At 52.1% G+C, this 23,336-nt stretch overlaps 1 protein-coding gene across 2 annotated transcripts in view; it reads right to left on the reverse strand.

The window, feature by feature from the left end:
* Positions 1–23,336, reverse strand: part of PDIA5 (protein disulfide isomerase family A member 5) — a 92,447-nt gene that overhangs the window by 37,337 nt on the left and 31,774 nt on the right. For both annotated transcript variants that reach the window (XM_033855759.2, XM_073804167.1), the window contains 7 exons: positions 20,876–20,959; positions 20,569–20,614; positions 16,570–16,662; positions 13,543–13,603; positions 8,600–8,667; positions 1,969–2,060; positions 1,804–1,875 (listed from right to left, as the gene is read on the reverse strand). In XM_033855759.2, the coding sequence (XP_033711650.1) occupies positions 1,804–1,875; positions 1,969–2,060; positions 8,600–8,667; positions 13,543–13,603; positions 16,570–16,662; positions 20,569–20,614; positions 20,876–20,959 (516 nt within the window). The remainder of the gene's footprint in view (positions 1–1,803; positions 1,876–1,968; positions 2,061–8,599; positions 8,668–13,542; positions 13,604–16,569; positions 16,663–20,568; positions 20,615–20,875; positions 20,960–23,336) is intronic.

Here is a 23,336-nt window from a genome sequence, read left to right on the forward strand (position 1 = left end):
CAGCCCAGGATAGGGATCAGGAGGCAGCCCTGGGGGTAGGAGTGGGGCCCGGGACAGGGTCTGGTGGAGGAGCTGCGGTGGGCCTGGGTGGGGTGGGGGACGGAGTGGCGGAGTCCACCGGAGAGATAATGCCCCGTCTCAGAAAAGCCACTGACATGCTCCCCTGGTCCAGGGCTGGCAAGCAATTCTCGACACTTTCTAAAAAAAATAATAAACCTTATCCTTCCAAGAAGATACGAGTGTATTTTGAAGCCAGAAAAGGTTAGAGAAGGGGGAGGAAAGCAGATTTTATGCTCTGGTGACAAATGAGACTGCCATTTGTTGAAACCTTCTCCCAAAGCAGAGCGAGATATGTCTGGCTGGAGGAGAGGACATGCTTATTATCAAGTGTAAAATGAAAACGGGGGTGCGAAGGCCCAGGTTAAGACACAGGATAATGGGGAGCTGCCTTCCTGGGCAGGGGCTGGAAATGAGGTAATAGATGGAGACAGAGATGTGAAAATGCTTCCAAGAAATAAAGGACACCATGCAACATGGTTTTGCCATGGTGTTTTATCTCCTGGGCCCCCGGGAACCCACGGAACAGAAGATTGAGAGTTTCAACCTTCAGAATCAAACAGTTTGTTGTGGGTTTTGGGGTATTTTTTTTTTTTTTAAGTACAAAATTTATCTTCCTTTCCCATTCTGCAAATACACATTTTCAACCTCACTGCTTTGGATAACTAATCCTTTAACCCCGTGCCCCTGCGGTAACGATGTCAATAGACAGCCACCGTGCTGGCAGCTGGGCAAAGGGCAGAGGCTCCGGCCAGAACGCGGGGGAGCTGCTGCCGGGGGCCGACCCCAGCCCTTCTGCTTGGCAGCTGCAGGAGCCTGGACGAGCTACTCCATCACTCTGCTTAGTTACCTCATTCAGGAAATAAGGGTCATAATAATATCTTCCTTATGGGGCTGTCCTGAGGATTCCATGAGACATAAGGTGCTTAGAGCAGGGTCAGCCACAAAGTGGAGCTCCCAAAATGCTCCAGAATGCTGTTCTTATTCTAAGCACTGTGCACGAATGACCATACACTGGCGGTGACAAGTGCCAGGCCGGTGACAGGCAGAGCCCAGAGCAGGTGAGTGCTCCGGCGTGGGCTTCAGGAGAGCTCCGGCCACGGAGAAGGTGTTGGGGAGACAGACTCCCCATCCAACACACCAGTCAGGGTCCAAGCGTCACGCCAAAGTCACACACCTAGCATGGGGGGCGGGGGACTCCAGGTGCACGGGCGGTTTGGGTTATAAGGATCTAACCACATTATAAACAGGACCACAGGTTGCTACGAAGCAGCTCCGCGGGGCTGCACGGTGAACGGCAAAGCAGTCTGCAAATCTAAGGCACGAGGACACTTCTTAGCTTCAAGGCACACAATACAAAGTGTTATGTTTGAAATGAGTGTCTGACTGACAACTCTATTTTCAGAGAGACGTGCAGCGGAACCTCTCTCAAACCTGCCGTCCTGGGTGAGAAATACTTCTAGCCATCAGGTAGACTAAGGGGAAAAAACCTATCTGAAATGCAGTCGTCACGGCCAGTCACATGAAATCCTCCCGACTCGCACATTCTGCACGCACAGATCCCCACCCTCACCTAGATGCAGCCCACAGACAGTTGCGTGGGCAGCACAAAATGGTCCTTTCTTTCCTCATTCTCTTCCCAACCACCAGACGGAGCCCTGTGCCCAGGGACACCCTGGGGCCTGGCAGATGCCCCTCCCCCTCTGGGTACCCTCCCCCGCCCCACCAAGGCATACGCCAACTTACTTCTTCAGCCACTCCACAATGTCCTCAGCTGTGGACCCATAGCTGTCGTACTGGAACAGAAACCGTCCTTTCCTGTGAAACATGAGGAGACACTGTGGGCTCAGCCAGGGAGGCAAACGCCATCATGGAGGGGAGAGGGCGTCAGCAGAGAAGCAGGGGACTTACTCGAAATAGCAGATGGTGGGGTAGCCGTGCACACTGTACTCCTCCTTGATGTTTTCAAATTCCGAGGAGTAGACATTCATCCCGGCCAGCACCTGGGAGCAAAGGGAGAACAGACCTGTCCACTCTCCACCCACAGACGCCCTCACCTTGTCCATGCCTGCCCAGCTGTCCCAGCAGAAACAGATGATGGGGACGAAGCCTCACAGTCTGACGCACAGCCCAGGGCAGCGGGGGATCAAGGATAGCCAAGCCAGCTGGGAACGATGCCCGAGTGCTCTGGAAGAAGCAGTCATCTGGGCCCAAGGGCTGCCCCCCATACAGGCATTCCCTCCTGCCTGCCCTGTGGGAAAAACCATCTCAGAGCAAAACAAAGTTCTGAGGGTTGAAGAAGAAACCTGGCCTTGTTACCAAGGTCAACCAGGTCCTAGAGTGCGTTCACTGCCACCCAAGTACATATTATGCCTTTTCTCTGCCCATGTCAACTAAGGTTGTACTCTTCTCCCAAGTTATGGAATCACCACTGAGCCACTCTGCCACTCTAAGGCACCCTTGGACACCTTCCTGGATACCTCAGTCTGTCCGCCCCGGCTTCATGTGCAACATTCTCAGATCTCACAGTTAATGTGGCCAAGGAGGTTGCATGGTTCTCATGACCATCCACCTGCCTAACTCTCCTCCCTCCAAACCCTGTTAGACGTCCTGTGGGTGACCATCACCTACAGCATCATTTGAGCATCATCTCTGAAGTCTGAACATGTTCTGGTGGCAGGGGTCCACATGTCCAACACCCCTGAATGGGAAAGGAAAACTGTAGTAGCTTGTATTACTAATGACAAGCCTATGTACTGAGAACAACCCAGAACTCCTTTCCTGAAGCAGGAACTTTTTTCTATATGGCAGGATCAGGTGCCCGGAAAAAGGACTTTGCATCTGTTCTCACGAGAGAACACAGTGTGGCCAGATGTAAGAGGGCTGTTCCACAACGCCGGGTGGCATAGAGGGGCAGGCAGAGGAAGTTCAAAAAAGTCAGCAGCAGTTACAGAAGCAGAAAGAAGAAACCAGGAAGCGGAATTTTGCTGAATAATATGTAAGGAGGCATAGGGAGAGAAAACGGGAAAGAGCAGTCTCAGTGGACAATGAACTTGATTCAGAGGACTGTTTCCACTTGGCAGTCGCGTGACCTTGGACAAGTCACTCACCCTCCCCGAGGTTCCCTGTTTGGAAGATGTGGGTGAGGAGACTATCACAGGGCTCTTGAGAGAACTGAATGAACCAAGTCAGAGGTTTGAGCACAAAACTGGTGCTCAAGTTCTTTATTTCCTACCAAATCCTGGGTAATGGGAGCTGCCTGTGCCTCTGGCAGCTCCATCCCTACAGGCATCTAAACGTATCTTATGAACCATTTTAAGTACCTAGCACAGTGCCTGGCATACAGCAGACACACAATAAATGCTTGCTAAATCTGTTTTTTTTTTTCCTCCCGCCCCCTTGTGGAATGCTACAAGGAATACAGGGAAAATAAGCCTGAGACAGAACTTACTAGAAGCCCTGGAGCACTCTAAAAGCCCGTCTGCTCACTTCCCCAGACTGATTCAGCAGCCTGTTCCAGTAATAATTGTCTACTTTAGAGTTCTCTTTTAATGTCTAATTGGTCTCCCCAGTGTCGGTGCACATTCACCACGAGGTTAATCTTCCACATCCTCCTCTTTCATTACATCACTTCCCGGTGCAAAACCTTTCAATTCCACTGAATGCAGGCTAAAGTCTAACTCCACACTCAAAGACCATATGGTCCCTGTCTCGTTTTTTAATTCTTCTTTCCTACAAAAGCCTTAATTGTGCACCTGCTAGGGTCTAGGTTTTTAATTCTCCCAGGAATGAGACAGTCTGAGATTTCTGCACAGAGAGGAAGTTGGACTGTTTGCCGTCTGGGGCCCCTTGCAGATGGGAATATACCACAGTGGCTAGGAGCCTGGGCTCAGGGCTTAGGATGCTGGGTCTAAATCCTAACTCCTCTCTCAGTAGATGTTTTCCTTGAGCAAGTCACGGTTACCTGTGTGCCTCAGCCTCCTCATCTGCAGCCCCCTCCTCTGGTTGCAGTGAAGCCTAAATGAGATGGTACAAGCATCTACAACACTCAAAACCTGTTAGCCGTCTTCACTAATACCACTAAGAAGCTCTGCAGATGCGCTCACACTCCCAGAACCCATGCCGTATTCTCCTGGCCCTGACTTCGAGTATTCTACCCCCTTTGCCCATGTTGCCCGCTCCCCCTCTCTCGGCTACCACCGAAGACTCATCCATCTTTGAAGGCAAATCACATCCCACTCCCCTAGGTGGCCTTTCTAAACCACCTTTGCTTGTGATGAACTCTTAATTCTCTGAGTTTCTGTAGCACTTCTGACTACTTTGGGGTCATTTATTAGTTAATGAGATAACTGTTTTTTGAACGACTACTTACAAACACTTTTTGGAGTCTGTGAATCCAAATGAGGCAAAACTGGTCTCAACCTAAGGAGAAGTTAGGGTCACCGTGCCTGACACCGAGCCATGTGCGCCTGGGGCCAGTCGGCTGACATAACGTGATCTTCCTTGTGTCCAGCCCGTGCTGTGACAGGAACCAGCAAGGAAACTCCACAAAGCAGGAACGTGTGAGCTAGTGGTCAAGGAGGGTAAGATTTCCACAGACATTCCAGGAAGAGAAAATGGAGACAAGACAAAACAAGACGTGGCTCAAGAACCGAGACCATGTTGGTTTAACTGTAGGACACACAGAAGGGAGTAGGGGGAGGAGGCTGGGCGAGTTCACTGAGGTCGCTGTGGACCAGGCTTTAAGGTCTCAGAAACCAGGACTTTATTCAGGAGGTGCCGGAGAGCTATGGGGGCTGTAAGGGGAAAGTCACAGGTCAGGGAGACAAGTCGGCAGTCTTTGGTAACCACCCTGTATGGGCTAACCAGGGTCTGACCTGGGCTGGTGGGCAGGGAGAGGATGGAGGACGTGAGGGGGACAGATGGGTGACAATGGCCCGGCAAAAAGGCACACTGACAGAGGAGCCTGCGGTGCTCGGGAAGAGTCGGGAAGGAAAGCTGGCCACCCGCCCGATGGAAAGACATTGAATTTTATTTTAGACATCCTGCATCTGGGACCCAGGGAGAAGAATGCAGCCCAAGACGGGAAGCAAGCAGTCTGCCATGTGGTACTGGAGCTTAGAGACTCAGGCTCCACAGAGCTACATTGTGTTGAGCTATAGATGTAGATAAAAATCACTGAGGGACAGTCCATAGGAGACAAGGAGAGTACAGGGCCGGGCCCTTGTTCCAATGTGTTAATAATAAAGGAAGGAGGGTGCAAAGCAGACCCTTGGCAGCACCCCGTTCGGTGAGTGGAAGGAACAGTAAGCACAGAGCAGTGGGAGCCGCGTGGAGGTGTCAGTCATCTGTACCTGTGAAGCGTCTGCAGGTTATAGAGCGTCTCCACGCACCAGCCCATTCGCGCACCCAACAGCCCAGGGAGGTGGGCAGGGTTGGTGTTATCATCCCCATTTTAAGGATGGGGGAAGTGAAGGCTCCAAGGCAACTTGCCCAAGATCTCCCAGTGGTTAGCAACAGCCAGCACCACAGTCTGATCTGCACACATCTGTCACCAAGACCGACACATTTCACTGTTTACACCCAGATGGCCCATCACGGCCAAGGTTAACAAAAGACTCAGTGTGAACATCAATAACTGGCAAGGCTGGGAAGAGGAGACAGACGAGGATGGGCTCTGCTCTGAGACGGGGAGCGGCTGCTGATGACGATGTCCATTAGTAGGAGTAGGTGGGACAGGTGCCGAGGACTCACCAGACGTCAGCGACAGCAAAAAACAAGAGGCAGATCTGAGTCTGGAAAATGGCAAAGGCTGTGCATCCCTGACCCAGCCTCGCTCCCAACTTAATGACATCATTAGGTTGGACACCTCCCAAGAAATCTGTAGAGGAGGAAGGTTTCTAACCCCTGCCACAGACACGGCCAGCCAAAAAGGGCCCAAAGATGACAGAGGTGAAGAGGAAACAGGAGGTGCTGACCCAGCTGGATTTCAGCAGTGCGGTGAGGAGCAAGCTTTTGATTTCAGGGGACCAGCAGCCCATCTCTGCCCCGTGCGCAAGGACAAAAAGGAATCCACACCTCTGGCTGCCCCGTTCCTGGGGAGCTGTGGCCGCCCCATGAGCCCTGGCCTCTAGAGGCCTCCTGAAGTAGGTGATGGCCCCGGTGGCTCAGACCCTTCCTCCTTTTTGGAGCTGGGAAAGGGTGAGAACTTTTCAAAAGGTGCTTTCCTAAGAAACTAAGGGGAAAGCAGAACAAAACAAACCCCAAAAGCAAGAAAATACAGAAGCAAAGTAATGGATGAGTTCACGCAACACAGAGGTAACTGACACCTGGCCAGAGCTGGGCTTGAATCGGCCAGCCTCATTGGGTACCTGAACAATCCCACTGACTTTTCCATAACGTTGTCTAGGGAACTTGGAGGGTCACCTTTTTCTATTTCTTGACCTGGGCCCAAGCAGGAGAAGTAGGTACTGGGTGGGTTTTTTTTTTCCATTTTTGGAAGCAGGTACCCTTAACAAGTAATCTTCAGGGCTAACCTTGCAAGTGAACCTATTGTGAACCCAGGGCCAGAAAAGAACCCAGGGCCCTTGTCCCACAAACATCCTTCCCACTTTGCCTCTGTCCTTAGGAACTGATGCTCTGAATTCCTTTCTAAAAGGAGAATATCGCTTTTAATGTAAATATAGAGCTTAAAATAAAATGTACCCAGTAAGCCACATGCTCATTCATTCACTCATCAGCATGTGTTGAGCACCTACTCTGAGCTTGGCCTGTGCTCTGTGCTGAAGAAACGCTCGAGAACTCACATCTCAGTGAGAAACCCTTATTATAATTAGTATCAACTGGTGGGTAAAGCGATCCGGAACAGAAGCAAAGATGAGCAGACACGACCATGCAAGGCAGGGACAGGCTCTGGGGGAGCACAGGAGGGGCCTGGAGGAATGCTGAGTTCAGCAGGGAGAGGCAGCATTGGCTGAGAATCTTCCAGAAAGTGCATGAGACTGGCACCAAGACCTCACCTGCTTTGACGGAGCTGGCCAGCTTATCTGTCATCTGAATGGGGCTGGAGTTCTTTACCCTCCACTGCACTACAGAGTTCGGAGGCTGAGCTGAACGGTTGTCTAAGTGTATACAGGTGCAGCAGAAAGAACTCTGTGGGTAATTAAGTCTCTTCTCCAGGCGAAATAATCTTAAAATATGGTATCTATTGAGGCCCCAAAATGTGAAGTGAAACTTCCCCAGAGTGATATATGTGTGCCCCAGGGCCAGATGTCTCCAGGCAAGTGGCTAAAAGTTTATTAGTGAGAAACAAGCAGGACACTGGTGTCTCCCCAGAAATGAGGTCAAAAGAGAAAGCACCTGGTTCTTTGCAACCCAGTCCTGGGGCCAGCTAGCAGGGCTGTCACCGTGCTCAGGGGCTGCCCTTTAAACCTTTTTTAATTGACTCTGAACTAATCAGCAACTTAGTTTGGTCCATAAAGATCACGGTGCAGTTTTAAGATCTCAGGACTCCCTTGGTGGGGCTCTGGCCCACCCCACTGAGATGGCACCTGATGACTTTTCACGAACGGAATATGGATTTCGCCATGCTCTCAGAGGAGCTAGCAGTTATTTTTCTGTTGCCACTAAGAAGAAAAAAAAAGAACAAACACCCAAAACTAACGAAACAAAAACCCCCAAACCTCTGTGGCTCGGGGTAAGTGCAAAAATGGACAGACCTATGGCACAGAAGAGACAAGCCTGGCAAGGCGAAGGACACACAGACACGACCAGGCCCGTCAGCGACTGAGGCTCAGCCCTGGGTGAGGTCTGACTGCCCCGGCCTCCCCTCCTCCCTCACTGACCATCCTGGTTGCTCCTACTTCTCTGAAGGCCCGTTTCCTCAGTGGCTCCCCTTCCCCTCCTGTCTGCTAAAGGTGGGCATCCCTGAGACAACCCTGTCTCCCGCCTGCTCCCCGGCACACTCTCCTTCCGAGAACCCGTGGGCCCAGGTTTCCAGCTCCCCACCGCCTCTCCCCGCTGTGGTTCCAACGTTCTTCCTGCCTCACAGGAACCACAGAGCCCTGCAAGCCCGGGCAGGAGGCTGCCTCATGGACCCTCTAGTGCTTTGGGCCCACCTTGGTGTCACCGTGCCCCCCTTTCTTTGCCACTGGGCTCCCCGGGCACCGAGGGAGCCTCGGCCTGCTTTGGAGCCCAGCCCCCGTCATTCTAGGCCCCTGACAGTCTGCTGTTGGCCCCTGGCCTCTCGGCGACACCGAACGTGCCTTGCTGGTTTCCTGGTTATTTCATTACTGGTCTTTGACAGGCGCCAAATTCTCCTGGTCCCAGCAATTCTGGCCAGTTCTCAGCATCCACTGAGGACAGGTCTCTGAACCACACGCCTGGGGCAGCAGGGGCAGCAGTAATAGAATAAGTCCTTCCCCTGATTTCAAAACCTGCCCTCTCCCCTCTTCCTGCACCCGTCCTCCGCCATCTCCCAGGGAGAGAGGGAGAAGTAGGGAGCTGGCAGGCAGCCCCGCCTGGCCCATGGCGCCTCACTTACGAACAGGCCCCGCAGCTGGGTCGCAGCCTTCTGGAAATGCGGCATTATCCTCTTGCACACGCTGCACCCTAGTCACCGGCAGGAGAAAAACCAAACGGTTACAACTGGCCCCATGCTCCGCCCTCTCTCCCCTCAGGCCAACCTCCACCAACAAGCATTTATCCCACCTCCAGAAGCCAGGACTGCCCCAGGCTCTGGGAGCACATGGGGACAGAGGCAGAGGCCCCAGACCCCCAAGAGCTGACAAACCCCAGCCCAGCAGTCACTCAATAAACGCGGGACTGACAAGCAAACGTGACGCAGCTGGGGGAGGGCAAAGCACTGAATAATTTAGAGCTGAGGATGAATTCAACAGGAATTCAGGGAGCCGGAGCAGGTGCCAGGAAAGCACCCACTTTGTGCGCAACTAAAAGCCTCCCCTCGCTGCCCAGCCAGGGGCTGCAGATGAACCTGAATCAAATGCTATTAGGAGGAAAAATGTGCAACCATACATACAATGGCTTTGAGGATTTTCTGCCTCTTTTCCTTCATTAACAGTGAATCACACCATGGCTAGAGGCAGCCGAGCGCTGGCCAGAATCAGACACTCAAGTTCTCATCTTCCTTCGACCTGCTGGAGGGCCCCGACAGGTCACCTCTTTGGGCTGCTGCCCCTTCCGGCAAATGAGGGGTGTTGGACCAGATGGCCTCAGGCCCCTTCCAGCACTGACACTGGGGAACTCTGTGATGTCTTTGACTCAACCCTCTCTGGCCCACCACGGTCACACTCCTCTCCTGGGTGGTGAAACCTCCAAATTTGGGGGGCTCAGGGCCAAGACAGCCAGGCCTCAAACACCCACTCCTACTTCAGAGAGACTCTGATTTAAACCCACCCCTTCCCTTCAACCAGAACAAGCCACACATGGGCACTGACACCGCAGGACACGAGCCCCAGTTTCCTCAGACAGGAGGAATTCTGACACACAAGGCTGTTACTCTTTCTGACAGCCGCTCTGCTGCAAAACAGGCTCTGACATGCTTCTGAAGGCCACAGACACCAAAGCTGCCTGGAACCCACGTCAGTCTGGATGTCATCTCGACACGGCACAGTGGGGACAGGGCCACGCAGCAGCAGACTAACAAGCTCTAACCCACATTTAGCTAATGCCTTGGCAGGCTGTGGGCAGAGTAACGCAGGTAGAGAGCTGCTCTCAGCCACTGGGCCAGATACAGACACTGGAGAACAGTGAGCAGGTCAAAACTCCCCGGAGACCACCTGAACCTCCCCAGCACCAAGTCTACTAGACAAGATGCATTGCAGGATATTTTGACATAGAACTCTCAAAATGCCCACAGCCCCCTCCTTGACGTTCCTGCCTGGCAAACAGATGGACACGCACACACACATCAGCACATTACGCCTGGGCTTAAGTACATGCTGTTAGTTCAGGCTCAGACTCAAGGAGACACAGGAGCTGCTGTGAGGTCAGCCTGCAGCGCAATCCCATAGCATCTGCCCTCAGAAGACAAGAAGCACCTCTCCCCAGCAGCTGCCACCACAGCATGGTCCCCACAGGCACTGGAAGGGAGGAATATGACACTTGTCAGGGGGCCTTGTTCCCTCTGTGGGGATTCGGAGAGAAAAATGGAAACAGAGACAGCAATGCCAACTCCCTGGGGTGCCCAAGCTCCACCAGGTGGATGCCACATGGTAGGGATGGGATGCCGCACGGCAGCAGCAGAGGAGGGAGCTCAGCTCTGGGGAGAATGAGACCCAGGTGTGCATCACCCCTTGACCACTGCTGCCTGTGTGACCCCGGCCTAGCAACGTAAGCGGTCTGAGCCTCAGCCTCCCCATCTGTAAGGTGGAGACAACACCTGCCCTGCAGGCTGAGGGCAGAGCCAACACCTGGGAGGGCGGGCAGAACTAGGCACCAGCAGGGGGGCCTCTACCAGCACAAGGCCTGAGAACCTGCCTCCCCATCCACGGTGGGGTGACACTTCCACCGGGAATGGGGATGTCACTCCACTCCCCAGGAGAGAGGATGAAGGGGGCACACATCAAGCCCTTCACCCCCCCCCTTTAGTCAGTGACTTGATGAGATGGGGGAAGTTGGACACCCACTGGGTCACACTCAGGAGTTTACTGCCTATCCTCACAGGTGTGGCCTCTCTCCCCCAGCTCTGCCGGTCTACAGCCTGCAACGACAGTATCCCCCGTGACTCCTAAACAAGTGTCAGTCAGCCAGCTGTCCCCATGGGTGGAGTACCGGGTGAAGAAGTTATTGAGGGGAAGAAGAGATGGAAGAGTAACAGGAAGCTCTGGGCCAAGCCAGTTGCCACTTGAGCTTTACCAAAAATAGAGCTCGTACTGTGATCCCTATTTCAGTTTATCTTTCAACTGATTCATTCGGGAGGAAGGGGAAGAGAGAAGACTAATTATCACTCTCAAACCCCAAAACTTAGAGCACCAGCCCTTTTATTTTCTCATTAATTCAGTCAACGAACATTCACTGAATAATCAGTAGGTCCTTGGGACCCAGATTTGTCACAACTGAAGGCTTCCACTGCCTTTAGGCTCCTTCATCCCAATCTTTGATCCGTTAGGATCAAAGAATCCTAAAGGACTTCCCAGTTAGGGAATTGGTGTTTCCCAGGAATAAGCTGAATTATGAGGCCATGACTGCTTGGTTGGACTAGTATAATAAAAGCACAAGCTCGTTTCATTAAAAACAACAGCAACAACACAATCTGGGGATACCTGGGACCCAGGAGGCCAACCAATCTGATCCCACACAAGTGTAAACTTAACAGCCCCGTGTTTTCTCCCTCCCTCTCCACTATTCATTGTTCTATGACATCTACCAGGATCCTAGCTTCTTCTCCCTCAGCTTCCTATTCTACAAAGATAATAAGCCTGCTGGCAGCTCTGCCTGCTGTGATGAGGAGGACGGTCGCCCTTCCTGACAGCCTGGAGAGTCGGGGTGAGGCAGGGGGACTGGCAGACACACTTCGGTGCACATTGCTAGTGAACCTCTCCCCGAGATTACCTACTGTCGTTACGCTGAAACCTGCACGGTTATACCATGACCCTGCCTTGTGACACGTACTGTATACTGACATCACTGTTTTAGTCTCATTTAACCAATGTGTTGAGACCTGAAGAGTTCTAAGATACACGAAGGGAGGCCCGTCCTCAAGGGACTACGCAGGCAGGATCATTCCTGAAGCAATTCACAGCTGGGCAGGTGGTAAGATCCCTCCAAGGAGAAACAAAGAGGGGTGAAACCAACAAGTGAATATTAATAGAGAGACTGACCCGGGGTTAAAGAGCAGACCGCCTGGGCAGCGCCGGCTCTAATAGGAAGTGGGACTCCAGGGCCTCTTTCCATAGGCAGGCACACCCCTGGGGCAGGGAGGGGTGGGGGGAGGCTGGGTGGGGGGCACCCAGCAATCAACATGGGCTGGGGAGAGGCTGTTGTCATAGTGAACAAGCCACAGGCCCAAGTCAGGCAGAACCCACAGAAGGGCATCCAGCCTGGGGAGGCATGGTCAGCAGGGTGGAGATGGGAGGAACCTGTGCTGGGAGAACTTCTCAGGAAGGGGGATTGGAGGCAGGCTTTTAAGAGGAAACAGAACCCTGTGCCACAGCCTGTGGTACCCACTCGAGCCACAGACATGGCTGGGCACACCCACCTCCCATCACATACAACCCCCACCTCGCTCCGGCCTTTAGTCCTTTGGCTTCCTGAAGGCGCATGTAGCTCACAGAGATGGAGCTCTAAGGCCACACACAGGCTCTAATCCGAGGTTTTTCAGTCTGTGGGGGGGACCAGTTAGACTTCAGAGGTGGCCCAGATGGGGGAATATCTGTGGCTTTGAGGACATACTGTCAACTACTCTACTCCACAGTTGTAGCTTGAAAGCAGCCACAGACAACATGCAAACGAACAGAGGTGGCTGTGTTCCGACAAAAATTAATTTACAAAAAAGGCAGCCGGCCCACAGGCCATGATTCACTGACCAGCCGGCCCACAGGCCATGATTCACTGACCGTTTACTAGAGGGTTACGAAGTAGTAGGAAAAACCAATTAATGTTTAAATAAAACAATGAAAAAGAAAATATCAACGTGCTCTATATCTGGTGGAGTGGATGGCAAGTAGTAAGGGTAAGTATGGTTTAGTTTAGTGAAACTTTTCAGCTTACTTATATACTGGGCTGCCATGTAAAATATGTTTACTACTACAAATACAGTCAAAAAGTTTGAAAGCCCCTGCACTGATCCAACCCCTTCCTTCCCTTACAGAAATGGGAACTGAGGCACAGAGTAGTGAAGGACTTGACCAAGGTCACCCAGCCTGCTGGGTGGCACAGCTGGAATCAGAACCCACGTCTCCTGGTCGTCATCTCAATGATCCTACTGCTGTTCCCACGACCTCTTGCCTCCTCATATAGAGACTGAGCCCCAAGAGTGGGCCCCCTTCTCCCTGGTCCTGATCCCTCGGCCCTCCCAGGTGGCTCTGCGGGAACCAGAGCTGGACATGCAGCCGCCCCGAGGCCGGCCAGGCTCCGGGCGGTCAGCAGCCGCCGCCGCCAAGGAGAGCGAGCCAGGGCCGAGGTGCAGCTCCACCGGGCACACGGCTGCCAGCAAAGGGCCACAGGCCCGCGGGAGGCAGAGGGCGGGGAAGGCGGAGGGACCTGGAGCAGAGGCCCATGCTGCTGCTGGGGGAAGAGGCTAGAAGGATGCGGAAGCCAGCAAAAGAAAAACGGATGTGGACTGCAGGAGAGGCGGAGCCAGACGAAAAGACAAAGGAAAAGAGGTGCAGGCGGAGACGGTGTGAGCGCCGTGACTGGGCGTTCTAAGTGGAGGCCCGGGGCTAGTTCCCAGTCCCCCTTGCGCCCCCAGCGGCCCCACCCAGAGTCTGAATGTCTGACTTGAACCCAAAGGAGAAAGTCACTCACAGGAAGCATAAAACATCATCAAGATCGGCTTCTCTTCCTTCTTCAGGAGCCGTCGGAAGTCCTGAGGCACAGAGAACACTGCAGGTTACAGACAACGCAGGAATGGAGACGACATTCCCGGGGGAACCACAGTGGCGGGAGGAGTGCGGCGGGGGTTTGGAAATCCCATGGTCTGACTTGGGGGCTGGGGGTGCAGTGCAGAGTCCTGGCATGTCAGGGGCTGAAAGACCCTCAGAGACCATCTATTCTAGCCACCTCACATGTTACAGATGGGGAAACTGAGCGCCCGAGGGGACAGATGGCTTTCCAAAGGCCACCTGGTGGGATGAAGTAGTCGGTACCAGGTTACCAGCGTTACTTTCAGCTCCCACTGAACAATGAATACGGCAAGGAGCTAACTGGGTCCCATGAGGCTGTCTCTTCTCATGCGATCTATGAAGTGGCTCTGTTGTGGTGGTGCTTGTTGTATTCACGGAGGCCCAACTTGGCCAGGTGCAGATCTGCTCATCACATAACACGGGGTTAACCCACCGCTATGAATCTTCCCCAGCCCAGCCCTACAGCCACCATCCAGGGCCCGAGGAGACCATGGTGCTCACAGGAGCGTAAGGACGAGATGCACCCCCATTCCCAGGAGGCTACGAGCTAAATGGATCATTTGTGTTTGTACCCTTAGAACAGCGCCTGGCTCGTTATCAGACAATAATATAATCATTTGTTAAATGAATATAATAAATGTAAAAAGACAAGTGGTCACAACAGTGCTAAAGGAGATACTTCAGTGTAAAGCAGGGCAGGAGACTTTTCTCCCAACCAGAGTCAATGATGTTTGGGAAAAAGCAAATCTGTCAAGGACTGCGGAGTAGCACCATGACAGAGCATATTTTGATTCAAATAAGCTCCTCTAACCAGTTTCCATGGAAGAAAATTAGAGGTTTTTCTCTCTTGAATAATAAGGGAAATAAGAGGAAATTTCAAAATGCAGCTTTCTGGCGGCAACAAGGCATTAGGTAAATAGATGATGGTACATCCCGCACAATGGAATACGACTGCATTATTAAAAATGATGAAGAGGAATATTTAATGTCACAATAAGATGTGCATGTTACATTAAGTAAGGGTGAAAAGCAAGTTACAAAACAGCATGTACAATGTGATGACACTTTTGTCAGTAACAGTATTTATGTGTGCATTAAGCAGAAAGCCTGGAAGGCTACAGAAAATACTGGCAGTGGGTATCTCTCAGTGGGGAGGGATGGGATGATTTCTTTTCTTTTCTTCTATGCTTAAGCTGAATTTTCTAAATTTTCAACAATAAACATATAGTACTTATAATTTTTCAGTTAGATAAAAAAGATTACAAATATTTTGTGGGAATTTATAACACTGCATAACAAATTCTGAAAATGTTTACTCTTATTTTCATAACTAGCGGGTTAAGGCACTCATTTTAAGACAGAATTAGTAACGAAGATCTTTGACCCTGACTAGGGGTGGAGGATGCTTTGAAAATGATCTTCTGGAATCCCTGGAGCTAAAACCGGTACAAGATCTGAGAAGAAAAGGTTTTTCTGAGCCTGTAGCAATTTGGTTTCACACCCTGAACAGTAACAATATCACATTACATTCATAGATGCTTAATTATCTTCAGATTAAGTGTGGAACTCTAAGCTTACAAACAGAAATTGGCAATTCAAACGTGAATTTGGAACTTGTTATTTTACGGGGTTTCTATTAGCAGAAAAGCAGCAGCACACAGTATAACAAGAGGATTGCCTACAGGTGTAGAAAAAATATTTCTGCTTAATATTTCTAGTTACAGAAGAGCAATTTCAGGAGTTTCAGGACATGAACATTTTGGGGGAGCGAGGCGGCAGGCAACCACTTTCCAGAGAGGCTGAAAGCACGTATTACCACAAAATCTACCCGGGAGAAACCATCAGTTCAGGCTGTTTGTCTTTTCTTGGCGACAGGCACAGGTGCCGCCACCTCCTGACACCTGCCCCTCCTCCTTTCCCCCAACATGCCTATTGAAAAGGCTTCATCTTCAAGCTGAGGACACTGGCACTTTCTACCCCAGAAACGTTGATGCCCACCCCCTAAATCGAATCACCCCTCAGCTGAAAGGCCCACTTGGTTAGCCCACGATGATCACACATGATCTCTCCTGCAGAAAGTATAAATGGCATCATTTTCTTCTGAGCTAACAAGCATCAAGAGTCAATAATTTCAAATGAAAAGGGGAGGCAGAGAAAGATAAAAGGCACATTTTATGTTATCAAGAGAAAAACGAACATTCTCCTTCCATCTACGAAAAAGCACTGCTTGTCTCACAGGCCATCTGAAATGCGACAAAGAAGTTCCTGCCCATCCTAATGTAAAGGCACAGCCAAGCAAGTAAGGCACACGTGTGTGCGTGACACAAACACAGGTACACACGGATAAAGAGGCACGTGCAGGTCAGGCGGGGCAGGCTTTGAGAGGAGGAGGGTCAGGGCTGTATGGAGACCGTACATCAGAACCACCCTTCTGACCCCAGCCCCCCACACCAGCCAAATCCAGAAACTGAAGTAAATAACTTGTTCAAAGTTAACACAGTGACCCAGAATTGTGAAGACCTGACCCAAGGCTCTGGCAATCCAACCCAAACCTCACAGATTATTCTTAAAACAAAAAACCAAAACCCACTTTAAAATAAAACCCGAAAAACACAAAGGCAGTTCCAACAACTGAATAACCTAATGAGGAGAAAACATTTAAACAATATCCCTATAAGGAAAATCTAAACACGCTAAAATACATTATATAAGGCAGCAAAGGACAGGGGAAGGGCTCAGGCAGTCAGCCTGTAACCTCCTGTTCGTTCCGTCAGAGCGGGGAAGGGGAACCAAATGTTAGGGCCCTGGCCCAGCTCCCTTGGAGGCCCCCAAATACTCCCACTTCTCAGTTCCTTGGGCATCTCTCCTGGGAGACCCTGGTAAGGGGGGAAGCTTCCAGAGCCCATCAGAACTGATACGGAAAAATTACCTTTTCATTATCAATGTGGACAACATCTTTGGCTCCAGGATCTTCTTCCCACAGTGGGGGCCCTTTTGGATCCTTCAGAAATGCCACTACGGACTGACGAAAAGAGAGAAGGGAAAACTCGTTTTAGCCAGGAAAAGAGGGAGGTGGGGGAATCGGGAACCTGCCCTGTTCCCTACCTGGAGACCCAAGTGCCTGGAACGGGATGCACTGTGCCCTATGGGCGAGTGCCACACTATCACCCACTGACAGCTTACTAAGGGCCCTAAAAATGCACCCCACCAGGATTTTTCAGCCACATGACACCTAACTCTGGTCCACTGACACCTACGATGCTTCTTCACGGACAAGAGAGGAAATCTGAGACAATTAGTTGGCTGATTCAAAACAGAGGCACGTGCTTCTAATAAATCTCACCTCCTCCAGAAAGTCTCCCTGATCAATTTGAATAGAGGTCTTCAATCCTGTGCAAAGTAAGATACTTACACATCAGGCAGCCACTAAAACTGTCAATCGCATAAGCAAGTGATCACAGCTGCTTGTAACCGGCTTGGTATTTCATGATCTAAACTGGTTTGGGAGTGTGTTAAATCCTGATCATCCTGTGAGGCTCAGGTGGGAAGCCCCCAGGGCAGGGTGCTCATCGCTGTGGCCCCCTGGGTGCTGGATTTCTCTCCTTAAGGACCCCCTTCTAGACGGACCAAGACCTTCAGGATAAAGGGCTTACTTAGCCTTTGTCATGTGGACAAGTGAGCAAATGCAAATCTCTGCTCCCCTCGGGCAGGACACACATGCAGCCGGGAACAGGGGGCACATCCCTCTGCTCCCCTCCCCACTTGCCACAGTTCACTGATCCAGGACAGAAGCTGCATTCCCTTCCCTCTCAGACAGTCATGTGGGAAATGCTGCTCAAAGCCTGTGAGAGCCAGAAACGGGTAACAGAAACCAGCCGAGGCTCCATCCCTCCAACCCTGGAAGGGAGTTGCTGGCCATCCATGTCAGCAGATGACCCCTCAGTGTCCCCCAGGTTGATGCAAGATTCTGTTATTTCTGCCCACTCTGACCAAGCTCCAGGGAGCAGATGAGGAACTGGGTGTGCTGGGGTGGAGAAGGGAGGGAGGTCTGCAGTGAGAAAGGAAACACCCCCGTAATGAGCCTGTGCATGCAGCCCACCCACCGGTCACACATAGGGGACCTGGGAGGCTTGTTATTTCTGGAAACTCCTATTTGGAAAGAGCACTATGGGAGAGTGGGAGACAGCCAGGACTTCGCAGAATTTCATTCAGGTAACGCTCTCTGTCTGTCCAAACAGAGCTGTGAAATGCCTGCTGGCAAGAAAAGTGGGCCATTTCCACCAGGCAAAGGCAGATCGCCTTCTCTCAGTCCCTAGTGAGAGCTTCACCGTGACAATACAAAGCCAAAGTGGAAGCAGCAGGGCTGTCCTGAAACCCATACTCACAGCCACGAGCCATGTGAGAAAGACGCTTATAAGTGCCCACCCGCCTGCTGTTCCAGAAGATCCAGTGCCGGTGCTCTCAATTTGGGGTACACGGTGGACTTTAGGAGTCTGTGAAGCCCCAGACTCACAGGAAAACACTTCCTTCAATGTGTGCATGCGCACTGTTTCTAGGGAGAAGGTCCACGGCTTTCAGGAGATTCTCAGTGGGATTGGGAACCCAAAATAGGTAGGACCTACTGCTCTGGGAGGCTCCTGTCCCATCCCAGCACGAGCTAAGTTAAAGGGCTACCACCCCCACCGCTGCCTCAGCATCAAGGAAAAAAGACGAATGTGGATGGAAAAAGGAAAAAAAATCACTTCTTTTAATGTAATAATTGAAACATTCATACTACCAATCTTTTGCTTTTCAGGTGATTCTTCTTTAATTGAAGTTGAATAATTCCATCCACAGGTTCTTAGTCTCCAAATCAGTCTCACCAACAAGACCTTGGGTAGAAAGGTCTGCAGGGAGGGGCACCTGGGACACTGCCGTCAGCTGTCCTATTCTGGGTGCTCTGAATCCCAGGAAGATTGCCCAACACCCTGCACCTTGGTCTGCATGGCTGGGAAACCACACCCACGGCCACAGGCCTTGGGAGAAGGTCACCCGAGGGCCCCCCGAATTTCGCCTTCCAGGCACCTCTGGTCCTCACCACTCATATACAGTAAGGATTTTGCTGGACAGTCGGCCGACAAGCAAAAGGCCGCTTATACAGGAAGGCCCCCTCTTTGAGTTCCCCGCTCTTTACACTCTCACTTATCTGGCCTCTGGACTCTAGGGACCCTGGCCTAGTCCCTGTGACCCGGCCCCCGCAGGACCGTACAGGGTGACAGCAACAACAGCCAGACCATGAGCCTGAGCCTGTGCACCCACCCTGCTGGGGGCCTCCTGCATCTTTCCGGAGTTAGAGGCTGGAGAAACCCTGAAAGGAAAACGGATCCGTGACCAAGGAGGGCTCTGCTCGTGGCTGCTCCCTGTAAGAAGCGGGAGCCATCGGGCAGTCACGGGGAGCTCCACCATCGCCCCCCACCCTGCAGAACCCCAGGGGCTCTACTCCAGTCCTCGATGGCCCCACGCACTTTGGGGACCCTGGGACCAAGGATGCCCTCTCTCTGCCCAAGGCCCTGACCCCGTACAATGCTCAGCCCACTTCTCCAGCTTCTTGATGCTGAAATCACAGGAAGGACGGGAGCAAGCGGGTCCCACACACCTGGTCTTTGTAAGGAGGCAGACCAGGAGGGAGGCCAGGACTTGGCCTCCCTCACCCAGGCAAGTCCAGACCACCCGGGCTCCTCTCCTGCTACTGCAGTTCTGAGCAGCTGCTGCTCTCTGCTCCACAAGCCCAGGACAGACTCCTCAGAGGGCCAGCTAAATATAAACTGAACACAACCTCCAAACACAAAACGGAAAGCCCCCGCCCCTCTCTCCATCAGCACCTCCCCCACCCCACCCAGCGAAGTCTGATTCCTGCGGAGCACGTGTTCCCTCCAAGGACTTCAGCTGACGTCTTAACACAGAATAAGAGGGGTTAAGTAACTCTAGTTGGGAGAATTTTCTCTAAGTGGCTAAGTGGGTGTTAAGATGATGAGTAATCAGGCTGAGCCTGTGTACGGTAAAAGCTGCAGCAACTTAAAAAAGAACAAGTGTTAGTGGATAAACAAGAACTGACCAGGGGGTGGGGGGAGAGAGGCAGAGGTAGAGGGGCACAGCTGCACAGACAGATGGACAGACAGAAAAGAATGGAAGGAAACAGATGGAAAGAGAGAGACAATGAGAGAGGAGCCCAGGGTCTAACACAGTCTGAGAAGCAGGAGAGTCAGAGAGGGTGGGTTCAGCATATGCTGGAACAGAAGAAACACATGGCCCCAGCCAGGGCAGGGGGATGCTGCCTGGACCAGAGGCAAAAGAAGACTGACTTGAGGAAGGGAATGCACATGTTGAAGGAGGAGAATCCAAGGGCAGTGCAAGGACTCAGGGCTGGGGGAGCTGCTTTGTGATTAACAGGACAGCACCTGCAGGTCAGAGGATCTCCATATTTATTTTCACTGATGCGTTTCCATCTCCTTCTGAACTGCATTTGTAGCAGGAAACGATCTCACTGACATGGGCATCTCATCTGCAATGAGCTGCATCAGCCCCAGAGGTGCTGCTTTGCCCGGGTTCTACAACACTGTGCTCACCTGGGCACAGCTGGCCCCCTCCAGCCTGTGGGTGGCCCCTGTGGACACCACTGCAGAGGTGAGGGAGGGCTCTGAAGCCACAGCGAAGGGAGACTCAGGCCTTTGCAGGGGAGGGCATGACGTCATACGTATCACTGGACAACTGCTGATAGAGTCACAAACTGTCTACAAGGTCGGTTATCCCCCCTCGTTTAACAGTTACAAAGTTTTCCAGGTATTCTGCTGATCTATGTTCTAGAGATGAGAATCCCTCAGGTCATTTGGAAGGGCATTTGTACACTCTGCCCTTCCTCCTCTGCTGAGAATGAGGGAGGGAAATTTACCTTAAATGTCACAGCTCGGTTATATTCAGTATGAAACGCACCATCCCTGTCAAATGAGGAGAAAAACGTGTTAACTTTAGGAATGGTTGTGAAGACACTTACTTACCTTTGGTTTCCCGCAGCATCTTAATAAGATTCAGTTACTGAACACAGGTCAAGTTTTTTTTTTTTTAAGAAATAATTGTAAACACAGAAAAAGAACCACTCTGAAATAAAATTAATCTCACTAAAAATCGCGGTTTGCTGAGAATACCAATGAAAGCTTTCAGCATTTACTTGGAAATTGGAAATGCCCACACGTACTTACTGGTAATGGAATAATTCGACCTTTTTGTCCTTTGCGCTTAGGTCAACTTTCATCTTCTTGCACAATTTTCTACTCTCTGCGTCACTGAAAGACACAAATGTCAGGAAAAAGACACTTGTTATCTGAAGCCCTCACGAAGGTGCTAACGGAGTAAAATTTGCTGGTGGCCCAAGAGTAAGGCAGGTAGCTTGGAACTCTCAGTAGCAAGTGAGGCCCTCACTACGCATGGGCTCTCAGGGAACAGGAGGAAGTAGAGAAACCAACAGGATCTGGACTGATTTGGAAAGACAGGGGCAAGCAGGTGGGGAGGACACATCACTACCTGTAAGGGGCAACGTGATGGATCCAGACAAAGGAAGTGCCCCAGAAGCTTAGAAGGCAGATGGTCCATTCTAAGAAGGAAAATAAGCTCAGGACAGTGGTTCCCAGTCCTGGCTGCTCATTAGAATCACCTGGGGAAGTTTTTAAGCATACTGATTCCCTGACCCTCCCGCAGATCACGACTTCAGAAGCTCTACCTGCAGCCCCAGCAAGTATTTGTTTTTACACCTCTGATGTGTGCCACATGCCACCTGCTATATACCATCAAACCAGAGTAGGAGGGAAATGTTCTGCGATGTTGAAGGAGTTATGAAATCTGACCAGGTATTGACAAAAGCCGAAATGACAAAGGGGAAAGGTTTGGTGAAGTGCTAGCGTCTGCAATATCACACTCCTGCAACTCTTCTCATACGAAGAGTCTGCCGGGCGCCATTCACCGAGTGCTCATGCACGACCTCCTCTGATCTTGGCTCCCTTTCCGTTAGACCAGGGATCTCAAGATGTGGCCCCTAGACCAGCAGCATCACCACCACCCAGGAACCTGTCAGAAGTGCAAATTCTCAGCCCCATCCCACACCTGCTCAGTCCAAACTCCCGGCGGGTCCTCGAGCGACTGTGTTTTAAGGAGCCTCCCAGGTGATTCTGACACCTGCCCCTGCCCTGCTCTGCTCTTCCTCCTCTCCCCGACATCTCTGCCCCCACCACGAGGTTCGGCTTCCCGTGTGCCCTACGCCGGCGCCCCCAGAAACCTCACCTGTTCTCACGGCCTCCCCACCACCTCACCACATTCAGCCAGGTCTGCCCGACAGCCAGCCAGGGGCAGCCAGCTACCGTGCCCGCAGGGCCGTGCTCCTCACTGCAGGACCCTTCCCCGCATCTCAATGGACTCAGCGAGGGCACCTCCGCCCACACCCACACCCACTGGTCCCCGGCATCTACACCGCATGAGAAACCTTGCTCTGCCAGGGATGACAGCCACCTGAGGGAAGTCCTGTCGGCTCCCACCTGTTTTACCTACCTCAGCACCTTCGACGGCCACCAGCGTCACACAGCTGAGCACCAGCCCCAGAGCAGATGGACTCATTACACCATTCAGCTCAATTCTAAAAGCCACACTCATCGACGGACAAGCAAAATTATGGGACCTCATTTTAAGTGTAAATGTGCCATTTGCAGTTCAAGAAGCATGTCTTGCGGGACAGGTGTGTGGGTCGGAGAGGGAGAGTGTCAGGCACTCCCAGGGGCCCCCCAGCCCAGCCCAGGCCCAGAGCCTTCCCTCCCTGCGTAGCCCTACCTGTGGTGGCCATCACTGCAGCCGCTGCAGCTTCCAGCACCCCCCATCGGCACCCCCAGCAAACAGGGGACTAAAGAAACACACGAAGCACTTAGAAAGGAAAGGCTGTGGCCTCTCCCTCAGGCTGGCAAGGGCCTTCTGAGATAGGGAGTCCAGAGAGAAGGGATAAGCTGGGCTGCGGAGGGGACCCAGAAGGGCTGAGAGCGTGCATCAGGAGGCCCTATAAGGGCAGCCCGCGCAGCCAGTGGCTGAACTCTTACCCTAGAGCCCTGTGGGGTTGCTGGGCTCACCTCCACTGACGGTGGCGATTACAGTTCGGTCTGCCTTGTCCTGAGGGCGCTCTGTGGAGAAGCCACACTGACAGGCAGAGGGTCTGTGTGTGACAACTGCGTCTGAGGCACCGTTTCCCTGCCCCAGGGGAGACAGGAGGGCTCGACTTAGATGTTTGTAACTGTTCCCTTGGCACTTTCCCTGTCCGGCTTTGTTCTGTTGCGTGCACCTGTTTCTGTGACCACCCACCGTCCACCCAAATGTGACATCAAATAGTGGCTGCAGCAGGAACGAGGTCCAGGTGCCCACGGCCCCCCTCGCCCCATGCTGGCATCCAGCGGGGGCACCCAGACTGCAAGGCAGCCCCATGTCAGCTCTCTCCTCCGTTGAGCCTGGCTGGCAGCCTCTGCCTATGACTTTACAAAGCAGAGAGAGAGAGAAGCGATGGGGCCCATCATTGCAACCCCAATCCCTGCCGGCTGTGTGGGAACCCACTCCATGGAAAAGTGTCACTCTCCCGGTGAGCCCAGGCCAGGCTTAGGAGCAACCTTCCAAAGACACTGGGTAAAGCTGGAG

Source organism: Tursiops truncatus, chromosome 4, assembly GCF_011762595.2.
Source record: "Tursiops truncatus isolate mTurTru1 chromosome 4, mTurTru1.mat.Y, whole genome shotgun sequence".
NCBI lineage: Eukaryota > Metazoa > Chordata > Mammalia > Artiodactyla > Delphinidae > Tursiops > Tursiops truncatus.